Source organism: Macaca nemestrina, chromosome 10, assembly GCF_043159975.1.
Source record: "Macaca nemestrina isolate mMacNem1 chromosome 10, mMacNem.hap1, whole genome shotgun sequence".
Lineage (NCBI taxonomy): Eukaryota > Metazoa > Chordata > Mammalia > Primates > Cercopithecidae > Macaca > Macaca nemestrina.
In genome coordinates this window covers 28,156,752-28,174,067 of record NC_092134.1, presented here as the reverse complement: position 1 = coordinate 28,174,067, position 17,316 = coordinate 28,156,752, and the positions used below count along the sequence as shown (strand labels likewise).

The following is a 17,316-nucleotide window of genomic DNA, read 5'->3' as shown; positions in this document are numbered from 1 at the left end:
TGCTAGGACTACAGGCACGTGCCACCACTCACGCCTGTAATCCCAGCACTTTGGGAGGCTGAGGCGTGCAAATCACCTGAGGTCAGGAATTTGAGACCTGGCCAACATAGTGAAACCCCATCTCTACCAGAATTACTTTTCTAAAAAATAAAAAATAAAAATACCTGTACATCAATCTTCCTCTTTCTCTTGCATTCATTCTTCCCCATTCACCATTTTCAAAAGCATCTTTTGCTGCTGCTACTGCTTTATCAACATCCGCCAAAGAAGCGTAGGATACTTTGCATATTGTCTATTTCAAGGTAAGTAAAAATAGGTCACATGAGAGATATGAAAATATGGTTCTTGGAATTAATATTCTATTAATAGAAAAAATAGAGTATTACTGATTTTAAAAAAAAATGTTATGATGAGAAATGAGTATATCCAGTACTACGGTAAAGAAAAAGAACAATTTTAATATGGAAATTGTGAACCAGAAATTCGGTACTTCTCATGTCATACTACTTTATGGAAGAACACATTTAGGAAGACAGAGGACTCTGTAGTTCTTCCAGTGCCTTGGGAAAGCTGAATTTCTTGCCATGAGTCTTCAAAGTCTGAAAAATTTTTTCACATGTATCTCTATGCAGATGAGTGCCTCTGATGTTTATAGGCAAAGCTACCTGTCTAAATTTATCATAAATGTTCTATAAAATAGGTTACTACAGTTAATAGCAGCTAGTACCAGAACTGAGTCTTTGAAAGAAAAGCATGAAGTACATTTGCATCAAGTGCTTAGAGGCAGAGTGAGAGAATTAATGGGCTTCTTAAGACTGCCTCTTTTACAATGGTGTATAAACTAAAAATCCACCACCGGTGATCACTACTAACACTACAGAATTACTCACAGATCCATCCGTTGGGTTGATAGTGTCGTAAGTCTTTCCATCGTCTGCATCGGTGAACTGTCCATTTATGAAACACTGATACGGCATTTTTACCATCATTTCATTGACCTCCTTTGAAACCTGAGAGAATTATATTAATAGAGTCAGTGGATTTCCGTGTTTACTAATTTGATGTCAAACAGCACTAAAGAAGCATATTCACGAATGCAGAGGAAGAAGTCAAATTCTAGTTCCAACCATACAGAAGACATGCATATGTGAGATTTGGGTCTCAAGATGCTTGCCTTGGCAACTGGGGCAGGAGGGTAGAAGCTGTAAAGACAGAAGTGCTCTAGGCCAGGCTTTTTACAGATTTCAGATTTTCTTTCTTAACAGGTAAAAGGTAACTCACAAGACCTCTAGATAATGGAAACACCACCATCTAGTGGCAGCATTGGTGGAGTGCAGCTATTGCTTTCATTGAAATCCTTGAAAATGCCTTTGTCAATAGGTTTCCTTTTTACACTGGTGCCGTTTTAAGTTTGCTTTCCTTAAGTTCCTCTCGGTTTTCACTTTTTGTCTGTTACACATGTGTTGCCTAAATTGTACTCTGCCAGTGGCTGGCAAGCAAATTGAGGTTAGTCAATGATCTTTGATGAGGATCAGTTTTTTTCTTTTTTTTTTTTTTTTTTTTGAGACAGAGTCTCGCTCTGTCGCCCGGGCTGGAGTGCAGTGGCCGGATCTCAGCTCACTGCAAGCTCCGCCTCCCGGGTTTACGCCATTCTCCTGCCTCAGCCTCCCGAATAGCTGGGACTACAGGCGCCCGCCACCTCACCCGGCTAGTTTTTTGTATTTTTTTTTAGTAGAGACGGGGTTTCACCGTGTTAGCCAGGATGGTCTCGATCTCCTGACCTCGTGATCCGCCCGCCTCGGCCTCCCAGAGTGCTGGGATTACAGGCTTGAGCCACCGCGCCCGGCCGAGGATCAGTTTTTTTCAACAATGCAATGGGAATAATGATACTGGCTTCATACAGTTATTGGGAGGAAAACTGAGGTAATATATCAATGCTAGGTATTCAAAAGGAAATTTATTTATTTAAAAAATTATTTCACAGGGAGGAATTGTCAGTGCTTTAAAAAGAAACAAAAAATAGCAAGAAGGTCTCTTGCCTTTTCCCACACTGAGTGCTCATGATCTATGAACTATTTCCATTGTGTTTATGTGGGATATAATGAAGGAAATTTCATGGGAATTGATGTGTTCAGTCTCTACAAACAGTCCACTTTTCTTAAATTATCATTCTGGGAATATGCTGAATGTCTTACATATAGCACCTAATTTGATTCTCCTAACAATTCTCTGAGGTAGATATTATCATTATTATATAATATATTATTATTACATAATATATTATTATATAATATTATTACATAATATATTATTATATAATAATATTACATAATATATTATTACATATTATTATTACATAATATATTATTATATAATATTATTATTACATAATTTATTATTATATAATATTACCCTATAAATTGGGTGATATGAGTCAAGTAACAGAAGACATATTTCATGTTATGTGCATACTAGAATGTTTTGCAGGTGATAATAATTACCCAATCTCTAGAGTAATAATAATAATGTCCACCACAGAGAATTGTTGGGAGAATCAAATTATACTCTATAAATAGAGTAAAAATAATGGAGGAAATAATAATAATGGAGGTAATAATAATGGAGGGTAATAAACTGTGGCTTAGGGAAGTTAAGTAACTTGCCCAAGATCACACAGCTAGTAAGCCATGATACTTGGATTCAAACTTAGGTTGGTCTGACTCCAAAATTCATGTTCTTAACCAGATGATGCTAAACTGCTTTCCAGATTTGCCTAATTCTTATTAAAAACAAATGGGTGAGAAGCACTTCTGGGACAGTAAAGTAAGGACCTCTGAAAATCCACTCCTTCATAAAAGCAATAAGAACACTAGAAAATATTGTTAAAAATCACTTCTCTCAGGACTCTGGAAACTAACCAAAGGCTTGCAATAATCCATTTCAAGAAGAATAGCTGAATCACACTAAGAAAAGTGAGCTTTATGGTGTATTAACTGCCTTATTCCCATCTTTCTCAAAAGCTCTGCCATAGCCTTGAGAAAACCATCATTGCAAGTATGGTAGCTGTGAAAACCAGCAGCCTAGTAGCCCCTGGTGGGGATGAAATGGGTTTGGAGCTCTTCAAAAGCCTCATCCCAAAGAACTATTACTATTTGGCCTACCTGGCAGCTCCCTGAAAAGCTCCACTCCCAGAGATTTTCTGTCTTTAGAGGCAGAGTCTCACTATATTGTCCAGGCTGGAGAGTAGTGGTTGTTCACAGGTGTGATCAAGTGCATCACAGCCTCAAACTCCTGGACTGAAGTGATCCTCCTGCCTCAGCCTCCTGAGTAGCTGGGACTACAGGCACATGCTACCATGCCTGGCTTGGGCTTGTCTTTATTTGATCTGACTCAGAGCTTGTTATGCACAAACATCCCTATTCCTGGGACATTTGTCAAAAATAATCAGTGGCAATTATTTAATATTTCAGCTGCCCGCAGCCACTAACAAATGGCTGACCAAAAAACTTAAGAGGAATAACTGGGAATGAGATATCCATTGGAGGCATTGAAAAGCTCTGACTTATTCCTGGGAATCCAGAAGACCAATATACATGCAGGGCTTGTGCACGTGCCAGGAAAGACCTCAGAAGGCCCTTATGTCTTAACGCTCGATGACTCTTGAGGCCCTGTGCAGGCAGGAAGTGTGAAGGCTGAGGCAGAGCTGTAAACTGCCTGCTGGAGCACTGAAGGTGTATCCCAGCACACACACACAGCCCCCTCGCAAAGGCTGGGAGACTTATTGGCTCAAGGTGTATAAGAAAATATATGCCCAATCATTAGCTGACCATTAAGGTAACTGAAAAGAGACTTCAGTGGTGGCAAACAATAAAAAATACGGACTTTACAGAATTATCGAGAAAGTCATTGAACAACAACAACAAAGCAGCAGCAGCAACAGCAACAAATGTTGTGAAGGGAGATGAGGGGAAAGTCTGCTTTCCAGAGTTACGACATTCTGTTCTTTTGAATGACCACCTGTCAACAAAAGATTACAAGATGTGCAAAGAAACAGGAAAGTATGGCCTATACACAGGTGGAAAAAAGCAGCTAATAGAAACCATTCCTAGAGAAACCTAGACACTGGATTTGCTAAAGAAAGATTTTCAATAAGCTTTTGTAAATATGTTCAATGAACTAAAGGAAACCAGGTCTAAAGAATTAAAGGAAAGTAAGAGAATAATGTCTTGCTGAACAGAGAATATCAATGAAGAGATAAAAATTATTTTTAAAAGAACCAAATAAAAATGCTGAAGTTGAAAAGTGCAATAACTGAAATAAAAAATTCACTAGAGGGACCCAATAGCAAATTCAAGCAGGTAAATAAAAGCCTGAACAACAGGAAGGAATAAGAATAAAGAAAAATGAACAGAGCCTCTGAGACTTATGAGACACCATCAAGTATACCAACACATGCATAAAAGGAATCCCAGAAGGAGAGGAGAAGGAAAAGGGAAAGGAAAAGGAAAAATATCTGAAGAAAGAATGGCTGAAAACTTCCTAAATTTGATGAAAAACATTAAGTTGCACATTTCAAGAATGCACAATCCAAGAAGCTCAACAAATTCTGATGGGAAAATTCAAAGGCCCCACACCTAGACATATCATAACAAGTAATCAAAAGACAAAGATAAAATCTCAAAAACAACAAGACATAAGGAACTCATCATACAAAAGAGTCCTTAATAAAATTCACAGTTGACTTATCAGAAACCATGAAGGCCAGAAGGCAATATGATGAAATATTTAAAATGATAAAAGAAAAATACCATCTAAAAATTCTATACCCAATAAAAATATCCTTCAGAAATGAAGGAGAAATTAAAACATTCCCAAATGAACAAAACCAGAAAATTGATTGCTAGGATACCTGGCCTACAAAAAGTACTGAGAAGACTCCTTCAAGTTGAAATGAAAGGACACTGGACAATTAACTTGAATACACATGAAGAAATAAAGAGTACTGGTAAAGGTAACTACATAGGTAAATACCAACATTGGTATAAATATATTTTTAACTCTATCATTAAAAATACAACCTCATAAAGCAGTAATTATAAAATTGTGTTGGTGGGCTCATGATATATAAAGATGTAATTCGTATGACAATAATGGCACAAATTAGGGAAGTACACAACAATGTTACAGCAAAGCTTTCCTATGCTATTGATATTAAGTTGTTATTCATCTGAACTAGACCATTTTAAGCAAAAATGTTAATTATAATCCTCAAGGCAACCACTAAGAAAATAGCTTAAAATATAGTAAAATTAAAAATAAGGGATTAAGGCAGGGCACGGTGGATCACGCCTGTAATCCCAGCACTTTGGGAGGCCGAGGCATGCAGATCACAAGGTCAAGAGATCGAGACCATCCTGGCTAACATGATGAAACCCCGTCTCTACTGAAAATACAAAAAATTAGCCAGGCGTGGTGGCAGGTGCCTGTAGTCCCAGCTACTCGGGAGGCTGAGGCAGGAGAATGGTGTGAACCCAGGAGGTGGAGCTGGCAGTGAGCCGAGATTGCACCACTGCACTCTAACCTGGGCGACAGAGCAAGACTCCATCTCAAAAACAACAACAACAACAACAACAAAATAATGGATTAAAAAGGCATACTAGACATATTTAACAAAAAGAAAGCAGTGAAGGAGAAGTAGAGGAATAAAAGGTGTCAGACAAGACATATAGAAAACATAAGTGGTAAAAGAACGTAGATAAACTAGACATCATTTAAATTAAAACCTGTTGTATGTCAAAGGACACTCAAAGTTTTCAATAAATCTACAGAATGAGAGAAAACATTTGCAAATCTTATATCTGATAAGGATCTTGTATCTAAAATAGACAAAGAACTCTAAAGACTCAGCAATAAAAAGACAAGCCAGTTTTAAAATGAGCAAAGGATCTGAAAGAAAAGACATTTCTGCAAGAAGAAATTCAAATGGCCAACAAGTATATGACAAGATGCTCAACATCAGTAGTTACTAGGGAATACAAATCAAAACCACAGTGAGACCCCGCTTTACACCCACTAGGACAGCTAAAAGAGAAAAGACGAGAGCAAATATTGGCGAGGATATGGAGAAGTTGAAACCCTCATACATTGGTGGCATTATATAATGGTGTAGCCACTTCGGAAAACAGTTTGGCAGTTACTCAAAAAAGTTAAACATAGAGTTACCATATGACTCATCAATTCCACGCTTAGGTACATACCCAAGAGACTTGAAAACATATGTTCATGCAAAAACTTGTATGAGTTTTTCATAGCATTATTCATAATAGCCAAAAAGTAGAAACAACCCAAATGTACTTCAACTGATGAATGGGTAAACAAACTGTGGTATATTTATACAATAGAATATTACTTGGCCAGAAAAAGGAATGAAATGATGATACAACATGGATGAACCTTGAACACATTATGCTAAGAGAAAGAAGCCAAAAACAAAAAGCCACATGTTAAATGATTCTATTTATACGAAATCTCTAAAAGAGGCAAATCCAGAGAGACAGAAAAGAGATTCGCATTTTCTAGGAACTATCATGCTATCCAATTTTGGAACTTTTTTTGTACGAGGTAGTCCTGGAAGAGTAAAGAATGACTGCCAATGGGTATAGGGCTTCTTTTTGGGATGATGAAAATGTTCCAAAATTGGATGACATAATAGTTGCACAACCCTGTGAATATATTAAAAAGCACCCAAAATGCACATTTTAAAAGGGAATTTTATGGCATCTGAATTAAATCTCAGTAAAGCTGTTGTTTTTTAAAGGTCATAAATATAAAAACAAATGGGCAACAGGCACAGCAGTCTTTTATAGTGTATGGATCTCACTGATTTAGGGTTGTAACATCGAGGAAAAGCTTACATAATCTACAACCAGCTCCGCCTCTTGATCTTCTCCTCTCAGTTTCCTCACGACCTTTTGGATAAAGTCTTCAAACTTGGTGGCCATATAGACATCTTCATTCTGCAGCTGAAGCCCACCACATTTCTGTCTGATCTCTTCAACCAGCCTTAAAGTAAGAACCAGCTTCGCGTTACTTCGATTTTTAAAAGGGGTTAGGAAGACTGTTATTCGCATTTGTCAAGTTGTTTTGAGGTAAGACTTACATCGCATGCCTATTTATATCCTATGAGATCTGTGATACTCATCAAAGAAATTGATAAGACTAGGGGCAAGAAATTAAAAATATATCTTGAAGGACAGTGGCAGTTTTTTTTAAAACTTTATCCGTGACTAAAAATAAAAGAAATCAAGGCAAAAATATTTTAATTACTTATAAGCAAGATAGCAGGGAGCATATAAAGTCAACTCCTTTGCTTTCATATATACTCAAAGAATAAGAAAGAAAGACACTTTCTTAACTGTAAAGATTGTGAGAGATGAATGTCATATTGTAGAATATTTTCTCTAATTTACAAGTATAAGATGGACATTTGTTTGTATTATGTAGTTAACACAAGTACTAGCTAGAACCATATGCAGTAGGTCAATACAATTTTTGAAGTCCTTTCCAATCCTTTGATTTCCACTGTTAGTTTGTCAAATTACAGCGGTTATCTGACATTTCTTGAATAGCAGTGGTGTATGAGGTACTGTGTAGAAAGTCCACCATGGTTGTGGTTCAATCATTTATTCTCTAAAAGAGATGATACCTTCGTAATCAAGATAATAATATCAGATGATTATGATAAGTCAGACACTCAAACAGAAAATGAGTAATTCCTGCAGGAGTATCTTGCTAGCAAAAAAAAAAAAAGTATTAATAATACAGTACTGGCCAGGTGCGGTGGCTCACGCCTGTAATCCCAGCACTTTGGGAGGCCTAGGCAGGCGGATCACGAGGTCAGGAGATAGAGATCATCCTGGCCAATGTGGTGAAACCCCATCTCTACTAAAAATACAAAAATTAGCTGGGCGCGGTGGCGTTTACTTGTAATCCCAGCTACTTTGGAGACTGAAGCAGGAGAATTGCTTGAACCTGGGAGACGGAGGTTGCAGTAAGCCAAGATTGTACCACTGCACTCCAGCCTGGCGATAATAATACAGTACTGAGGCCAGGTGTGATGGCTCATGCCTGTAATCCCAACTACTAGGGAGGCTGAGATGAAAGGATGGCCACCCCAGGAGTGCAAGGCTGCTAGTGCAAGTGAGCTGTGATCACACCACTGCACTCCAGCGTAGGTGGCAGAGTGAGGCCCTATCTGTAATAATAATCATCATAATATAGTATTGAAATCTTTAGTTAAGCTAATTAGAAGTTTCTGGGAACTCATGAATCACAGCTGAGAAATCTATAATTTGAGGAGCCGAAACTCTTGACTTTTGAAAACACTACGTGCTCTTGAAATGATTGTTTTTGATTTCTGGAATAAAACCTCCAAGAATAAAGGGACCTTGTCTAGTTTACACTGTATCTCCAGTGCTAAAACTGTTCCTGACACATAGTAAGTGTTCAATCAGTGTTGTTAAGTAAATGAGTGAATAGATAGAATATTCATCAGGAACATTGCTTTGTCAATATGAAGGATTTTGTCAAGAGGAGGAATATTTTTGCCTTGTTTAATTAGTGAATGGCCACAATGTGGCCTGGAATCAAATCCTCTTAGCTTCTATTCTCTATACCCACCATTAAGGGACTGAACAGTCCCTGGTGAGCTCCCAGCTGTCTTGTTATCCACGTTACTCCAAGAAAAACCCCTCTGCAAGATGCTGCGCCAGTAGGATCCTGGTCCTGTTTCCTTGTGATAGAGGCTTTCTGGGACTCCAGCCCTTTCAACTTGCTCTAAACCTCTGTGGAGAAATTCTGACTGTTGGGTGATTACAATTGTCCTTGCAAGTAGCCTGATTACCCTCATTCTAGATCTATCTTACTGGGTAATTTGCGGGGGGGTGGGGGTAGGAGAAAAAAGATTTGGGGGAAAGCATAATATCAGGTATCAGATATTTTTCTGGTAATATTATTAATATTAGGTATCACATATTATTCAGATAATATTCTGGATCAGGCTGCATAGGAAATTCCCTGTTAGCATTCTCACCCAGAGCTTCTCAATTCTGATGTCATATTGGAGGAAAATTAGCTAAGAAACTGGAAGAACAAATTTTTAAAAGATGCAAAGAATTCTAAGGGTTGCTTTTTTAGGTATACGGAAGATATGAAAACAACTTCTGGTTAGCAACAAAGATAAATAAATAGATAGATATATCTGCTTGACCATGGAAACAACAGCAAAAAAGATAAAGAATAAAGATGTGTTGGCCGGGCACGGTGCCTCACACCTATAATCCCAGCACTTTGGGAGGCTTGAGGCAAGCGTATCATCTGAGGCCAGGAGTTCGAGACCAGTCTAATCAACATGGAGAAACCCCATCTCTACTAAAAATAAAAAATTAGCCGGGCGTGGTGGTACATGCCTTTAATCCCAGCTACTCGGGAGGCTGAGGCAGGAGAATTGCTTGAACCCGAGAGGCGGAGGTTGGGGTGAGCTGAGATTGCACCATTGCACTCCAGCCTGGGCAACAAGAGCCAAACTCCATCTCAGGAAAAAAAAAAAAAAAATGTGTCATAGATAGGTATGATAGGGTAATCACATCCAGAACAAAGGATGTGTGTGGATTTCACTGTCAAAGCCAAAGTCAAAATCTCTAGTGAGGGAATCCCTAGTGAGTCAATAAGGTCATGGTTTTACCTGGCAACATCCATTGAGCTTGCTCCGGATTTAAAGAAGTCTGTTGAGTCTTCAATAATGGGGACATTGCTTAAAATTCCAGCCCAGATGACCTACACAAAAAGGAAACTCTTACGAGGGAAGTGCCATGTAGAACAATGTGGCAGAGACTGGGCTAGCTCTTCACCAAACCAATTCCCTCTTCATCTTGTACACACAGCTGGACCACATTTCTCAGCACCTCTCCAGGTTAGATGCAGCCAATGAACAGGAGTGGAAATGACCTGCACCACCCCAGTCCTAGCCCATGTAAACGTCCTCCACACCATTCTACATGCTCCTTTGCCCTTCTGGCTGTCTGGAATGGTGATACCCCCCAGGGAGACCTTGAAAATAACAGAAACTGAGTTCCTGAACGACTTCACCCCTAACCCCCGTGCCAACCTGGAACTGCCTTGGATGTCTTATGTGAAAAATCAGTTTGTATATACTGTGTTTGAGCATATGAATTTGGAGGTTGATTTCCTCTTGCAGCTAATACATAAAAAAGAGGAAATAAAGTTCTGATCCCACTACTTTGAGGACTGATGGTACCAGTTACAAACATGCTTCAGTTTTCCAAGGTAACAGTAAAATTAAAGTCATCATGTGTTCACCTTGATGGTCTCTGCCACTTTCACCTCTTCGGCTGTCAGTTCTACCACTGACGTCTCACCCGCTGAAAAGTACTGAGAGGCAGGGATCATTTTTCCATCTTCAAACTGCAGATTTCTCACCATCAGCTACAAAATAGCAACAAAACAAGCATAAAAATCGAGGATTGAGACAATACAAAAGTGAGGCTGGCAGGAGTCCTATAGATTATATGCATATAAGGGCAAGTTTATTTGGAAAAATATAAAAATATGGATTAAAAGCATTCACCATTATGTGTAAAAGGGCTGAAATGGCAGTTGAATAATGACAGCAGAAAGAAAAAAGTGAGGTCTAGGGATAGATACATCTCAAAATGGCAAATAAGTCCTGGTAAATTTGACACTGGGATGTAGGTATTTGAACTAGAATCTATTGTGAAAATAACAGACACCACTAGTGCTGTGCTGCCTCTGAGCACTCGCTCTGCACCACACTCAAGAATGCATGGATAAGTGCTTGCTTTGGCAGCACATATACTAAAAAAAGAATGCATGCATGTGCTGAAGGATCTTACCTAATTTCATAAATGCCAGTGGAGGTGGATGCCATTATTATTCCCATTTTACTGATGCAGAAAGGGAGGCTCAATGAGGTTCAGTAATTTGCTCAGTGCCACACAGATAGTAAGTAACAGAGCTGGGAGTAGAATCCGGAACTAGCGGGACTCTTAAGCCTACAGTCTTAACTGATTTATCCTGCAGCAACTGGAAAATATCTGTAAGGTACAAATTCCCTTTGAACGCTTCATTGGGAAGCTTCGCAAGGGCACTCTGAGGCCCAAGGCCAACCCTCCTGAGCATAGGCAGTGTAGGTGGCACCTGCCTGGTGGATCAGTGGCAAGGGGCATCTGAGGAGGGCCACATCCATTTCTCTTGATCCTCCCAGAATCTGGCACTGGGAAGGCAGACAGACGAGATTCTCCTCTCTGTCATATAGATGGCAAAACAGACTCAAAGGGAAGAATCATCCTGCCCAAGACCAGAAAGTGGAAAGCAGTGATTCACATCCTTACCTCCCCACTGAATTCCTCTCTCCACTTTACACAAGGCAGCCTATGCAGATCTGGGGGGCGTCTCTTGAGACACCTCATCTCCATCAGGGCACTCAGAGCCAGCTCCTCCCCAGCCAGCAATGGAGGCACAGATGTCCTAGCCTGCCCATATCCCAGTGCAAATCCAGATTAACTTGTGATAGCTATTCCCTTAATAGCTTGGGTTATAGAATAAAATCAAAAGGTTATTTCATAGGCAGCCATATTGAACACTCACTGCTTTTCCATCGTTACCAAAAAGAACAAGTCCATTTTTGGTAACGAGACCAGGCTTCTTGGCACCTTTAATTTCCAGTGGTTCTCCAGGAGGCACAGAGCTATTGAGTAATGTCGAGCCATAGAAAGTGACCATCTAGTAAAGGGATCAAACACAGATTGTAAAATCAGGAGAAAAGCTGTTCATAGCGGTATGTATAAGCATCATTCTCTGCAAAAATGCTGAAGTTCATATTATCATCTGTAATAAAATTGAGACACCACAATGGGAGAAACTGTCCCAAACATCCATGGAAATGACACAAGGCAAGAAAGAGTCTGTGAATATGTCACTGGAGAGTCCAAAATGCCCCACATCCAGGTGACATGAATATGCATTTATCACATACTCGCATTGATACAAAGGTGAATGAGATCAAAAGCTCTCAGCGTTTACAGCCTGAAGGTAGGGTTTGGGTGGGGTGGGAGGTGCTGGGAGTGGGCATCAGTGATGGGCAATGCACAGTGGTAACCAGACTATTACAGTGCAGGGTGATAAGTGATGAGAAGCACAGGGTGCTTTGTGAGTCCGTTCATGGAAAAAGGACTGGATCCAGACAGTAACCAAGAGACACTGACGCTGACTGAGTTTTTATTGCAATTCTAGGATGATCAGCTATATATATATGGAGCCTATTATGATTATGCTGTAATGGTTTGTTGAATACATACTCTAGGCCCAGGGCTAAGTACTTAAATGAGTTAATATGTATTAATTCTTTTTTTTTTCTTTTGAGACAGAGTGTCACTCTGTCACCCAGGCTGGAGTGCAGTGGTGCAATCTCACTGCAACCTCTGCCTCCCGGGATCAAGTGATTCTCCTGCCTTAGCCTCTCAAGTAGCTGGGATTACAGGCACAGGCCACCACACCCAGCTTTTTTTTTTTTTTTTTTTTTAGTAGAGACAGGGTTTTGTCATGTTGGCCAGGCTGATCTCGAACTCCTGACCTCGGGTAATCCTCCACCCTGACCTCCCAAAGTGCTGGGATTACAGGTGTGAGCCACCGTGGCTGGCCAACTCATTTAATCTTCACAATTACCCGTAACCTAAGGGAGGCAGTATTATTAGTTCCATTTTACAATGAGGAAACCAAGGCACCCAATGGTTAAGAAACCTGCCCGAGGTTACACAGTAAATTTTCACAGAAGCATTCTGGCTTCAGATCCTGCACTTTTAACCATTACACTAAACTCCCTCCCTTGGTCACCCATCGAGCCCATGGATTTTTATTGGCACTTAGTATGTACCCAGACTCCTGCTTAACTGCTCAGATTATCAAGACAATTTCATGAAGTGCTTGTCCCTAAGGAGTTCACAGGCTAGTATGGGGGGAATAAAGAGACCCTCACAATATATGATGTGCCATACCAGAGGTAGGCAGAGTGTTGCTGGAACCCAGAGGTGAGCCATCAAACCCTGCCAGGCTGGGCATGTGAGATCAGGAAACCTCCTGAAAGAGGTGAAACCTGAGAGCCTGGGCTGAGTCAATTACCCATGGATAGAAGACCCTTCAGGCCCCTGCCCGCCTCTCCTGCCTCAGCTCTCCCCATGCCTGTCCTCACAGTCCAGACCCCGGCTTCACTGAACTCCTTTTGCAAGTCCTTGACCAGGTGCTGGAGTCTCTTATCTCTGGGGCTTCGCCTACTTGTCTTGCTCTCAACCTGGTTAACTCTTCTCAAGGTTCGAGCAAAGCAGTGAGCTTTTCTAGGAAGCCTTTCCTAATATACCTGAGTCTCAGCCTCCATGATAGCGTTTATCGTACTGCACTGAGAGTGTTTATTCACTTCTCTGCACTCCCCATAAAACTGCAGGCTCCTGGAGATCAGGGACTGGATTTAGCGTCTGCTGCACAATAAATGCTCAATACATGCTGAGTAAAGGGGAGAGTGAATCACAGACCCGCCTCATGACCAAGGAAGAACCATGGGAAGCCCAGATTTATCTGTACTGTCTCTTACAAAGGTAATAATCGGGGAGGGGAGCAGGGGGAGTGGTCCGTAGAACGTACCTGTCCATTTATCTCTGTCCAGGCTCCAGGGACTTTATCATGACCTCGAATCCAGTTATGTAAAACTTCGGCAGACTGGTCCCAAGAAATCTAGGAAGGCACAAAACACAGGCTGAGCCTCCTATGGCTGTGAACCTCAAAGGAATAAAAACGCTTCTCGTCATCAGAGGCAGAAACGAGTATGTTATTGGGAAGTAAAGGAATTTTTGCTTCTTAGTTTTATTTGGAGTATTTTGTCAGGTGGCTGATTTAGTAAAAAAGAGACTTTATTGAAGGAAAATAAAAAGCAGAGGGTTATTTAAAGGGACAGTATGCTTTGTAAAGATGACGTAGAGCGGGCTGTTGAGGGGAGGAGGCCAGTAGCTGCTGGAGAGTTTTATGTTGGGTTTTTATTAGGTTGAACTTTTTTTTGAAGTTCCCACCTCTGGTAAGTCTCTGCCTCTTTTATTTATTTATTTATTTTTTGTCTAATTTGTTTGTGTCTATCTTAGCTCTCTGCTTTGTCTGCACCTAGATTTTGTCTCAGGTTTACAGGACCCCCCATATTATTATTAGTTGGTGTGTATGTGTGGGTTGGTTTTGGGTATGAATATGACCTAGTGCCTGTATTGTTTACTATCGTCACCACAGGAAGGTTGTATAGTGGCCAAATCTATACCTACTGCATCTGTATTTTTTTTTTTTTTTTTGGAATTTCTTTCTCTGCCCTAAGCTGTATTTATGGCTCCAGGTTTTCATTTTTTGTTTTTTGAGACAGGGGTCTCACTGTGTTGGCCAGGCTGGTCTCGAATACCTGGCCTGGAGTGATCCTCCTGCCTCAGCCTCCCAAAGTGCTGGGAATACAGGCATGAGCCACTGTGCCCAGCGCACCTAGCATGACATTTTTTTTTAAGGAATATCCCTTTTGCCCTTTTCATTAGCATGTAGCTGGCGCTATTTTGACATTTTAACTGCAGAGTGAAGGATTATTGAGCAGACTTAAGAGGCGTTTCTGGGCGGTTTTAATTTGCTTGCTTGTTTGTTCGTTTGCATAGTATCTCCTCTCCTTTCCGTGCACATTTGGCTAAGTGCCCACCCATTCCAGCATTAGAGATACTATTAATATGCAAATTTTGGGTGCTCTCTCAGACATGAGTCTTCCCAGACTTTATTTTCTTTAGGGGACTCCCCTCTCCTGCATATGTCTGGCCACCTGTCTAACAGGTAGGGCTAGGGCAGGCTGGCTTATCTTTTGGCAAGATCATAGTACGTGGGGAACTACTGAAAGGTGGAGGGCCATGAACTCTGAGATGTGTTATTGAGTTGATATAAATACCTCAGCATTTTCCTTTTTCTGGATACCTTCATATGTTGCCCCTTCTTCTGGCTGGGGAATACGAGGAGCTTTTCCATCGGCTATGAGTTGAACAGCTTCTACCTAAGGCCAAAGACGTCACCTGTGTTACAGCCCAATGATCAACAATGGCATAGTCTATTTGACTAAAGTTTCTGCGTAACAGAATTACTACCTATAAATCTGTTCAGAGAGTCAAGAGTATGATGATAACTACCATTTCTTCAGGTCCATCCTGACAAGCATTGTGGTAGCTACTTTATGTAAAATATCCCTTGAAAACATAACAAGAATCCTGCAGGGTGGATATTGTTATTACTGTTTTACACCTGGGGAAACTGTCTGATAGCCACAGGGGAACAGAGCCAAGTTTACAGCTCATTCCACCCACCTCCATCTAGGCTATAACTTGGTCTAGAATCTGGGCTTCAGCAAATATCACTGAACACACAGAATGCTACATTGATTGTAATGATCATTTTGTGAGCAGCTACTGTGGGCCAGATGCTTTACACAAATAGTGTCACTTAATTTTCACAACCGCCCTACAAGTCAGATGGTATTATCCACACCACATAGATGAAGAAACCAAAGCTACAGAGGCTAAGTGACTTGCCTGTGGTCATACAACAAAGAAGAGGTAGAATGGAAACTTGAGCTTAGGTCTTTCTGACATCAAAGCCCTACTCTCTTAATCATTAAATGATACAAGCAAAGCACTGCTTTCCTGTCTCCTAAATCAATGGCTACTACTGTATATAATCTTGCTACTTCTCTCATACTAGCTCTGAAAAAAATTTAAATGACATCAAAATTATCGGCTAAAGCTTTCAATATTTTTACAAGTATTTCAATATTTTTATTTGATGGTATACATGTTTTGGGATTTTTTTTTTTTTTAACCCCAGAGCACCTCTGAATAAATACAGCAACACCAAATTTCACCCTGTTACAGAGGCTAATTTAAAGTACTTTTAAATTTCCATAACAAATTGCGTAGCAATATTTCTTAAGATTCAATATACTTCTTTACAATTAATCATTATAGGCAGGGTTGAAGATTCAAGTATTTGGCAAAAGAATGGAGCAGTTTAAATGCTACTGCATGCATTGGATCAATGCTCTCAGAAAAACAAGTCAGTTTCACAGACTAAGAAATTGAAAAGTTCAGATTTCCATCCTAAATATACCATCCCATTAGTTAAAAAAAAATCTAATTTTGTTTTTAAACTTTAAGTTTTTGGTGAAAATTCATATGGATACTTTCTTGCTAAAAGAAAAAATATTTTCAAAACTTTAAAGGTTTACTAAATTCTGGGTGGCAAAATATACTAACCATGGCCTTGATTCCTTCAGGAAAAAGAAACCGATTATAAAGTGCATCCACTGTATCATTGGGTTCAACATCACATGATCTCTGAAGGAGGATGGGTCCTGTATCCAAGCCATCATCAGCCCAGAAAACAGAAAACCCAGCTTTCTTATCTCCCATAATTAGAGTCCTGTGAAAAGAAGAATTTCAATTTAAAATGTTGGTTAACTGTATCATAAAGTGATGAATTAGTGATATTAAAGTATAAGAGTTATAATGGAAAGGTAGACAATGAATGAAGCTAGCATGAGAAATTAACAGTAGAACTGGGAGACGTCAGGGCTCATAAAAAGCAGTGTCTAATGGTACTGCTATTTTATATCATACATCCTCATATCTTCACTCTTTCTTGTTAATGTATAGTAAGGACTTGCAGTGAATTCAAAAAGGCATTAGAGTCTATCGTTACTACCACTCATTGACTCTCAGGGGTCAGCTTTCTACTTCAAGATCAAGTAATTTGCCCACTAGGTCCAATTCCTACATCGTGCTTGACCCTGTATTAGGCAGAATAAGAACAGATAGGATACTCTGTGAAGGACAGAATGTGAAGCGAACGTGAAGGACAGAAGTGATTATGAATTCAAGCTAATACAGAGACAGTATGATAATAGGTCAGCCATGTAATAATTTAAATATTTTTTACTTTTGAGTACAAATCAAGACCTAAATCAATCCATCAATCACTAACTCTTCAGAAATACTAAGAAATTAACTGGCATTGTTATCAAGATCCTTGAAAATACTGATATGCTTTGATCCAATGATTCTGCATGTGGAAACAGTGTAAACTGAGAAAAAATACAAGTTTAAGTGCGAAGATATCTACTAAATAATAGTGTGTTATTTATAAGAGCCAAAAAGAAGTCAACCCATGTAA

General features: G+C 39.8%; 1 protein-coding gene across 3 annotated transcripts in view; it reads right to left on the bottom strand.

Moving 5' to 3' along the window:
* The window catches only part of LOC105497706 (aldehyde dehydrogenase 1 family member L2), a 61,811-nt gene that overhangs the window by 28,778 nt on the left and 15,717 nt on the right, over window positions 1-17,316 (bottom strand). For all 3 annotated transcript variants that reach the window (XM_071071201.1, XM_071071200.1, XM_071071202.1), the window contains 9 exons: window positions 16,401-16,566; window positions 15,047-15,148; window positions 13,732-13,821; window positions 11,686-11,820; window positions 10,378-10,503; window positions 9,743-9,834; window positions 6,915-7,062; window positions 891-1,010; window positions 165-292 (listed from right to left, as the gene is read on the bottom strand). In XM_071071201.1, coding sequence (XP_070927302.1) covers window positions 165-292; window positions 891-1,010; window positions 6,915-7,062; window positions 9,743-9,834; window positions 10,378-10,503; window positions 11,686-11,820; window positions 13,732-13,821; window positions 15,047-15,148; window positions 16,401-16,566 — 1,107 coding nt within the window. The remainder of the gene's footprint in view (window positions 1-164; window positions 293-890; window positions 1,011-6,914; window positions 7,063-9,742; window positions 9,835-10,377; window positions 10,504-11,685; window positions 11,821-13,731; window positions 13,822-15,046; window positions 15,149-16,400; window positions 16,567-17,316) is intronic.